General features: G+C 50.2%; 1 protein-coding gene across 1 annotated transcript in view; it reads left to right on the top strand.

Moving 5' to 3' along the window:
• The window catches only part of MICAL3 (microtubule associated monooxygenase, calponin and LIM domain containing 3), a 129,262-nt gene that overhangs the window by 97,286 nt on the left and 21,864 nt on the right, over positions 1-10,112 (top strand). The window contains 1 exon segment of the mRNA XM_014591485.2: positions 5,904-6,014. Within this exon segment, the coding sequence (XP_014446971.1) occupies positions 5,904-6,014 (111 nt within the window).

Raw genomic sequence — 10,112 nt, 5'->3', positions numbered from 1 at the left:
ACCACTGCCGCTGCGTGTCCTGCAGCGTGCACATGCCCTCCCACCCAAGGCCAGGGCCCCTGCCTTTCACGTCTCCCCAGAATATCTTGTACCTTCTTTGCAAGACTTCTTGGGGCTCAGATTTGGGTCTTCCGTCTCCATTGACTCCAAAGAGTTGAGCCATGGTCACTGCCCACCAGGGAAGGTCCCGAGGCTGCCCGCTCAACCAAGACAGCTCCTGCGGCATCTCCAGCCCTCCTCCCCTCACCCAGTTCTTGAGTAACTTGGCAAGCTGGGGAGAGCCAGTAAGCCTTGTCTCCCTCCCGCCTTGTCCATGCCCCAGGACACCCAGGAAGTCAGGCCTGCCCCTGCTGCCCGCTCCAGCAGGAGAGCTCAGGGAGGCCGATGTGCATGTCCTCCCTGGCCCGGGGCAGCATGCCTCATGTGGGGCTCCCGGCAAGCCTGCCCAGCAGTGCATGGGCACTGAACTGGGCTCGCTCAGGGCCACGTTCGACACAGGACAGGCGCTGCCTCGGGGGCCTGTGGGGTCTGTGAAGGAAGGAGAATGTGGCTCCTGGTTCACTTGGGCGACTGCCGAGTGTCCAGCCACTCAGTGTCCATTGGTCAGGAACTGCACAACTTCTGGTGGTTGTGGTCAGCCGTCTCCACTGCGCCTCCGCCGTGACCGAGACCGCGAAGTGCTGAGGGCAGGCCGCCCAGGCTGGTCACGCCAGAGCCCTCGTCTTGTTATGACCGCCTGACAGCCACAGACAGCCCCACAAACCCCAGGGCAGGGTCTGTCCTGAAGGCCCAGAACCAGAAAGGCCTCAGAGACCTGCTCTAGGGGCTCCACAGACCAAAGCCATTTGCTGGAGGTCGCCTGGGCGGGCCATCACCCAAGGGCTAGTCCACACCTAGGAGCCAGCACCACGTTTCAAGACGCGACCCCAAAGCAGGAAAAGTGACCAAAACAAAAACAGCCGTAAAGGACATTAGAGAATAGTTAAGGACATTCAGCAGTGGGTTATACACATTAAAACACCACTTCAGGTCAGCGTGCAGCTTCCCGTAAAAGGCAGACCTGCTATGGTCACGTAGGAGAACGTCTCTGGTCTTACAAGTGCATGCTCGAAGTTTAGGGATGAGTGATCCAGGAAGATAAGATAAATGGTTACACATGGAGGCCAGCAGGGCACATGGAGGTTGATGTGCTGGATCCCACGTGGCCTGCTACATGGTTCAATCCCAGACCCAGTGGCTTGAGAACCACCCTAGGTCACGTGTGCCCAAAATCTCAAGAGGAGAGTGGGAGAGAAACGGCTGTGGTGTGGCCACCCCCTGGGGGTGACTCCCACCCCCCCACCTTGGTGAGCACACATACCATAGAGGAGAGAAAGACTGCACGTCCATGCACTGGGCAGCACATCGTCACATGGCCCGTCTGAGTGTGGTGGAGTCCAGCACCTTCCGTCTCAGCCTCTCCGCAGGCATGAGACTTTCGAGAACCAGGGAAGTGGCAAACGGGTCCTAAAGGCAGATGGGGCTGATTTGACCCAGGCAAGCCCCTGGCCACACCTGCCGGGCCCAGCACCAGAGTCTGCCATGGGGACACGGGAGGAGGTGGCCCCTTTGACACTGTGGCCCCACCCTGGTCAGGCATCTGTGAAACAGGTACCTTAGTCTGGTTCTGGAGAAGGAAAACGCTGCTATAAATAACTATTTAGAGTGTTTATTTTAGAAAAATTAAGAGAAAATAGATTGGGGGGGGACCAGCCGATGACATAGCAGTTACATCGCTGGACTGCCAGAGGGCCGACTGTGGTTGAATCCTGAACCCAGTGACTTAAAAATCATGCCATATGAGGGACCAGCAGTTAGCGTAATGGCTGTCGCTGGACTCCCATATAGTCAACTGCGCTTTGGTCCCGGACCCAGTGACTTAAACTCACGCTGGGCGCGTGTGTGTGCGTGCCCAAGATCCTGAGAGGAGAATGGAAGAGAAGGGATTGTGGCGTGGCCATTACCCTAGGGGGTGATTTCTCGCTTTGTGTCTCTCTGTCTCTCTCTTTGTGGCGAGCGCACGCACCCTATAGCAAAAACCTCTACAAAAATAAATAAATGAATCAATCATGCCAGGTAAGACCAGCACATAGCATGATGGTTCCATTGCTGGACTCCCATGTAGTCAACCGTGATTTGAGTCCCAGATCTGGCAGCTTAAAACACACACTGGGTGCATGTACTACGTGCATGCCCAAAAATTCTGAGAGGAGAATGGAAGAAAAGGGATTGTGGCATGGCCCTATCCCGGGGGGATGATTGCTCACTTTCTGTCTCTCTGTCTCTGTCTTTTTGGTGAACGCACATGCTCTACAGCAAAAATCTCCCTCTAAAGAAGAAAATAAAAATCATGCCAGCATTGTGGCTGGTCATCTCTGCCGAGGATCCCGGAAGAAGTGTCGTGGTGTCGCCCCTCTAGTCACTGCCTCTACCCTCAGACTCACAGCAGCCCTCATGGCCATGGACTTTTTCACATGCCACTTAGGAGGACCATCTGTCTCTTTTTTTTAACTGGCTCTAATAATGAAATTCTTCCTCTCACTCCAACTTCAGCCTGCCTGAGGCAGGGTCCACACACTTGGGGTCACAGCAGCACATTGGTTCCGTGGGTCAACGTGCCCATGAGTGCAGGCTAGTCTCCACTGGGGGTGGCAGGGTGGCAGCCCCTGAAGCTCCCTGGCCCTCTTGCTCTGAGGGCTGGGCAGCCCTCATGGCACCTGTCCACCTTGGTTTGCGGAGGCTGGTGAGGAGGCTGGGAGAGCCCTGGAAACACCCTGGCTCTGCGAGTGGCTCTTCTCACACGGCAGAGGCGCAGGGAGGCCCCGGGGCTGCCTGGTGCGCCTGCGGTGCACTGTCAGCTCCCATCCAGGACCCAGGGACAGCCCCAGCAGCTGGCAGCCCTTCCAGCTCAGCAGGGAGAGCCTGCGGGGCTATAGGAGTCGGTGCTCAGCCTTGCTCTGTGTCTGAGCGCAGGACTCCCCCACCCCGCCCCCCAGGCCGTGCCTCCGAGTGTTCCATGGGAAGACATGGTCTCATATTCCCACAGGCGAACAGGGCACTATTAGGGTAGCAGGAAGTTCTGACGTGGTTTTCTCTCTGTTCCTTTGCAAAAATGCATTATGACTTTCCCGACCACCCAGTGCCATCAGATACTCAGACAGGTTTGACAAGAAAGGCTTTGGCAGTAGTGAAAAAGTAGTGGTTTCATTTTTCCCCCCATTACAGGACAAATGTGCTTACCAGAGAAAGAAATCACCCCCATCCCCACCCCTACCACAGGGAAGATGGCCACACCACCGTCCCTTCTCCGTTCTCTTTTTTTTTTTCTTTTTCTTTTTTTGGAGAGGTTTTTGCTATAGGGCGTGTGCACTCGCCAGACAGACAGAGAGAGACAGAGAGACAGAAAGCGAGAAATCACCCCCTAGAGGGATGGCCACGCCACAATCCCTTCTCCTCCATTCTCCTCTCGGGATCTTGGGCACGCACGCACATGCACCTGGCATGAGTTTAAGCCACAGGGTCTAAACTGCGGTCGACTATGTGGAAGTCCAGCGACATAGCCATTACACTAACTGCTGGTCCCCCTTCTCCATTCTCTTGGGATTTGGGGCACATACATATACACAGAGCATGGGTGGTTGGCTTTTTGGGGGGTTTTCTTAGGATTTCTGCCATAGGGTATGTGCACTCCCTGGAGAGAGACAGAGAGAAAGTGAGAGATCCACCCCCGGGGGGATGCCCACACAGTAATCCCTTCTCCATTCTCCTCCTGGAACTTAAGGCACATGCAGGCACATGTGTCGGCATGGTTTTCAAGCCGCCAGGTCAGAGATCTGACCCACAGGTGGCCACGTGGCAATTCAGCCCCTTAACCACTATGTCACCTGGCTCCACACCCAGGGTATTTTTCAAGTCACTGGGTCTGGGACTCAGACCTCCCACCAGCAGATCCAACCGCTTTAACGACCACGCTGCCACCAACAACAACCCCAAAGAAGTGATCTCTACTCAGTAAGTAGAGAAGGGAACCCTAGCTGGCCCATGGTATGCACCTGTAGTCCCAGCTACTCGGGAGGCTGAGGCAGGCTGATTACAAGTTGAAGCTCACAGGAAGCTATCTTTTAAAAAAGAAGGCCAGCCCCACGGCCTGCTGGTTAAGGGAACTGGATCCTACATCGCCAGCCACACGATTTGAGTCCCATCCTGGGCAGCCTGAGATACACACCAAGCGTATGTGTGTGCATGCCCCAAATCCCACCCAGATGGAGAGATGAGGAGAAGGGATTGTGACAGGGCCACGCCCCATTGGGGGTGCATTTTCCCTCTCCCTGGCTCTCACTCCCTCTGGCAATTAAAGAGAAAACAAAAGTTCACTGTGGCCTCACTCAAACCAGGTTCTTCTACATGCAATCCTGTGTGACATGAAAAATAATTACATGTTTTAACTGTTGTGTGTGTTTTAAATCCCTAACCGATTTTGCTCCATTTCTGTGTTCTGGTTTTAATTTTTTAATCATTGTTATTACCATTCTGTTTTATTTTCCGTTGCCATCCCCTTTAAAAGTCGGTTTATGTACCACTCGCCCTGGCACTCAGGAGATCATTGGCATCAAAGGTAGCGTCCCGTTCGTTCCCATCGCTGGTCACTGTCGCATGCCTGTCTGTGATTAACCACCGGGCCACCCTACCGGCGCTCGGGTCACGCCCTCACTAACCATGTTCACGTGCATGGAGCTGCAGACAGCACCGTGGCAGGCCTGTCTTAGGAGAGGAGGAGGGGAGATCCGCTCTTCTCTGGCTGGAGTGCATGTGACAGTTTGCTCCAGGTTCCCCGGGGAGGGACAGCTGCCCTCAGTCCTGCGATCTTCGAGGCGGGTGCTCGGGCAGACTTTGCAGCGGTCCTGAGGCCTACACGTGCTCACAGTGGGCTGTGCTCCCACCGAGCTCGGCACACCTGCGCAATGGGTCCTGCGCCTGCGGAGTACCGCGCGCCTGCGCCGTAAGCCCTGCTCCCACTGAGTTCCGTGCACCTGTGCGGTGGGCGCTGTGCCCAGGGAGCTCCATGCACCTGCAGGTCGGCCCTGCTGCGTCTGAGTCTTGAAGCAGAGGCTATGGGTAACATCTGGAGTTGAAGCTGAGGTCTCCTTGTAGGCTAAATATGTCTCCTCGTTTTGCTTCCTTGGAGTGTCTTAGGAATGAAAGTGAACCCCAGATTGGGCCTTCACAAGTGCCCGAGTTTATCCAGAGCACCCGAGCCCTGAGCCCTCAGTGCGCAGCGGGACCCCAGCTCTGGCAGGTTTCCGCCTTGGTTCTGAAGGGCCTGGTGCAGCGGACCCGCCCAGCCTCGGGCTGCCCTGCGAGCTGACGGCTGCCCCCGCAGCCACCCTTGTCCCCTCCGGACTGTCCATTTGCTCAGGGCTGACATCCCGTTTCTCTGCTTCTCCGAAGAAGCTCATGATCACCGCCTCTGTGAGGGACGTGGCGTTGGGACCACATCAGAGAACAAAAGGGTCCTGACGGGTGTCTCCCCTCCCCTGTGGGCCTCCCAGGAACAGGAGGCTCCGGACGTCTGCAGGTGCTTGCCCCAGCCCCGGGCCTCAGAAGAGCAGCATTCCCGGACCAGGACCTGGGGCCTGGTGACCCGGTGTGGCCACCTCTTCACGGCATTAACTTCCTAAGTCGGCCCCCACTGCTCAGGTCCCTGTCACAGAAGGCACTTGCCTCACCTTGCGGGTCTAGGGGTGTCCTGCCAGGCTCAGAGGGGTGAAGCCCCTGGCCTCATCCCAGACCTTGAGCATCCAGCAGCCCGTGGGCCAGCTGCTCTGCCACGCAGGCCTGGCTGAGAAAGTTCTCGTTCCCTTCAGCCAAGAACCTACACAGAGGAGGAGCTGAATGCCAAGCTGACCCGGCGCGTGCAGAAGGCGGCCCGGAGACAGGCCAAGCAGGAAGAGCTGAAGCGACTTCATCGAGCCCAGGTACACGGCGGGGAGGGGCGGGGGCACTGACTGCAGGGGCCCAGCAGCACCCACCTGCCCTCCCAGCTGGCTGAGTTCTGCCAGGGGAAGGCAGGGGAAGGCAGCAAGGGCCACACGGGGTCCCTAGCATGGCGTGAGGGCTAGAGGTCCCCTCCCCCGTCCGGAGGGGAACAAGGCCTGCAGCCGGGCAGCACGTGGCTAGACAGCACTGCACCAGACCTTTCAAAACCAAGGCTGGGTGAGAAGGGCCAGACTTGGAGTTTCTGAATTCTTTGGTTTAGAAGAATCACATCAAGTCTACTTGTTCAGCTCTTGGGTCATTGGGAACGTCATGACACATTTTTGCATAGAAAAGCATGGAAAAATACATCATGATTTTCCTGAGCTTGCCAAGACTCAGCCTCCGGTAGGCCTGGGTTTTTCAGTTTTTGTTTTTTTCTATTTTTTTTTATTTATTTTTGACATTCGATCACTGTACATCACAACAGCTTGGAAAACAAATTTTTCCAGCATAACCACACTGTACACCAGTTCAGTTAAAGTTATTGTAAACATTATCATCAATAGACAATCCTCCATTTGTGTGTGTGTGTGTGTGTGTTTTGAGAGATTTTTGCTATAGGGCGTGTGCACTCACCAGACAGAGAGAGACATAGAGACAGAAAGCGAGAAATCACCCCCCAGGGGGAATGGTCACGCTGCAATCCCTTCTCCTCCATTCTCCTCTCGGGATCTTGGGCATGCACGCACACGCGCCCGGCGTGAGTTTTAAGCCACCAGGTCCAGGACGCGAACCGCGACCAGCTACGTGGGAGTCCAGCAACATAGCCATTATGTTAACTGCTGGTTCCCATTTTTGTGTTTCTTAAATGTGAGACATTTAAATCTTTAAGTCCACAGCAAAGCATAAGCCTGAGACTGGCTACACTCCGTATTTATCAAGGTTTTTGCCCCAAAAGGCATGTTTTGGTTTGCTGTAAACAAGCTGTGATTCTACAAGGGATTTTAGACTTTAGAGTGCTACTCCTGCCTTTTCTTCACAGTATCCTTGAGTTCCTGATGTAAAGAACAAGGTATAGTCAAGTAGTTGCCTGCATTGTTTTAAATGAACCAATGTAAACTGTTTTTACTTTTTTTTTTTTTTTTTGGAGAAGTTTTTGCTATAGGGCATGTGCATTTGCCAGGAAGACAGAGACAGAAAGCAAGAGATCACCTCTCAAGGGGGATGGCCACGCCGCAATCCCTTCTCCTCTATTCTCCTCTTGGGATCTTGGGCATGCACGCACACGCGCCCAGCGTGAGTTTAAGCCACTAGTCCGGGGCTCGAACTGTGATCGACTACATGGGAGTCCAGCGACATAGTCGTTACATTAACTGCTGGTCCCAACCAATGTAAACTCCTAACAAATAATTTGTAACCTCCTCTCTTCTGTCTTTTCTCTCTGTTACATAAATAATTCTGTCACCATTTTCATGAATACATATCTAGGGAACTAGAAATTTGCTTATCTGGGTGATTTGTCCTAAGCTCTGCCTGAAACAAACCACTTATATTTCACTTGTTATGTTTCAGCTTTCTTTTTAGGTGAACACATCAAACCCCTTTCTGCATACATATGTGCATAATTTAAATGTTTTTTTCTTCTTTTTTTTTTGTTTTTAATTAATTAACAGTCATTCACTGAGCATTGTCACAGCATACAAAATGTGATTTCTCATCCAGAATATGCTGCATAGTGGCTTAATCGTACATGTTATCATCAATAATTTTCCATTTCTAGTTTCATATATATGTATGTATATATTTTCCCCCTATTTCTCTCCCTCTGCCATTTCCTACCCTTCTCCCACACTGAGGGGTCCACAGTTGTTTTCCATTCCCTTTTTTCCCCACATTTTATTGATTCACGAAACTTTTTAATCTAACTACTTTCAATAGCAAGCTGTGCTGATATATACATATCTATGAATACATGTATGACTTTAGGCACGAAACTGAGTAGAATGAATATACTATAAAATAGCACCTAGCTCATGCTATATAGTTTACTACAGTCATTAATTATGTATTTTTTACTATATTTTTTAATTTCAAGAAAAGCAGATTTAGCTTTAATAAATCAAAGAAATGCTAAGGAAATATGTTTAAAACTTAAAGACAGGAAACAGGTTAGAATTCTGTTCAAATAGTAGGTACAGGAACTATTGGCAGCTCAAGACAAGACCTTAAAACCAGAAAACAAAGCCTAGAAAAAAATCAGCAATCTTGATCAAAAGTAATAAAATAATATTTCACCAGTTCAGTCTCATTTACATTATCTTCTGCTGTGGTTCAATTTTCCCAGTTAAATTCTAGGATATAATGTTCCACCTCCAGACTTGTCCCCACGATCCCATGATTAAGTTGGCCATTTTCTTAGTTTTTGAACTCCTATTTCTGTGTGACTGTGTTTAATTTTCCTGGTATAGCACTCCCTGCAGAACTTAGAGATCTGGTCTGGTGTTGGTAAATTCTTTCAGGTTTTGTTTATCTGAGAATGTTCTTGTCTTTTCTTCCCATATGAAGGATAATCTTGCCGGGTATGGTGTCCTTGGTTGCAATTGCTTTTCCCTTAACACTTTGAGTATGTTTTCCCATTCTTTCCTCGCTCGCATTGTTTCCGATGAGAGGTCTGCTGTCAGCCTGATGGGATATCCTTTGTAGGTAACTTGACATTTCTTTCTTGCCAATCTCAGTATTTTGTCTCTGTCTGTGGTTTTGCTCAATCTGGCTATAATGTGTCTTGGAAAAGATCTTCTTGGGTTGATTCTATTTGGAGTCCTTTGTATTTCTTGGGACTGGATCTTTGAATGCCTCTCTAGGTTTGGAAAGTTTTCTTCCAGGATTTCATGGAATAAATTGTCAGTGCCTTTATGGGTCTCTTTGCCTTCTGGGATACCAGTTATCCAGATGTTTGGATGTTTGATGGGATCTAGTATTTCTCATATAGTATTCTCATTTTTTCTCAGTTTTCTCAGTCTTCATGGTAGATTTTTCTAGGCTAGTGATTCTATCTTCTACATCTGAGATTCAATTTTCAGTGTGATCTAGTCTGCTTTTAATACTTTCAAGGGAGGTTTTCACTTCCTGTATTATAGCCTTCATCTCTAACAGGTCCATTTGATTCTTTTTTATAGTACTTTCTCTTTTGAAATCTCTCTTTCATTCCGTTCTCACTCTTTGTGCATCAGAATCAGTGGGAAAAGAGGACTATTCTGACCTAATTGTATTCAGATGTTTAGATCCTGCTCACTGGGACCTGTCTAGACATTTACTGTGTAGGAGCTGAGAAGCCAATGAAAAAAAGATAAAGAAAAAGTAAAGAATTAGAGAAAAGGAAAGAAGAAAATATGACATAAAAAGAAAAAAAGCATAATAAAAAACTATGGATTTTAATTTTAAAAAGCAAAAGTAGAAAACCAATGTTTCACAGCTGAAGTTCGGGATCCATGTGAAGATGGGCCTGGGTTTGTGCCTTTCCTAAACAGAATGGGGAGAGGCACCTATTAGCACAATAAAGACGTTTGAGAGCCCAGAGAATACTTTACCTTAAATAAAAATTAAAAATTAAAAGACTCAGGGAGACACAGAGAGAGAGAGAAATGGAGAGAAAGAGACAGGTAACACTGCACACTAGAAATAAATGAGGAAGAAGTCTCAGCAGAAAAATCTTCATTTTGAGTCTCTGAAAGCACTAGTTCACAGCTGAAGTTCAGGATCCATCAGGCCTGGGTTTTATGGGCAGAGATCAGAGCTGTCTTTCAGCCTATCTTCAGTCTTCACAGAGCTAAGCCATTCTGAAATGTGTTTTTGTTTTGTTTTATTTTTAGTTTTTATCTTGAGAGACAGGGTTCCTCTATTGCCCAGGAATCCTTCTAGTGCTTTAGTGCTGTCCCCAGGGTCATGGCACACACCTGGCTGCGCCTGCAGGAGTGTGCATCCACTCCCATCCGGGACCTGCCCCTGCCCCTGCCCCTGCCCTAGGAGAGGCGGGAGCTACTCTAGTGCTTGCAGACAGTAAGCCTGCGGCCACACCCCCGCCCACCATGGACCGAGCC

The sequence above is a fragment of the Tupaia chinensis genome, unplaced genomic scaffold (genome assembly GCF_000334495.1).
Source record: "Tupaia chinensis unplaced genomic scaffold, TupChi_1.0 Scaffold000578_2, whole genome shotgun sequence".
NCBI lineage: Eukaryota > Metazoa > Chordata > Mammalia > Scandentia > Tupaiidae > Tupaia > Tupaia belangeri.
This window is presented reverse-complemented; position numbering and strand designations above follow the sequence as displayed.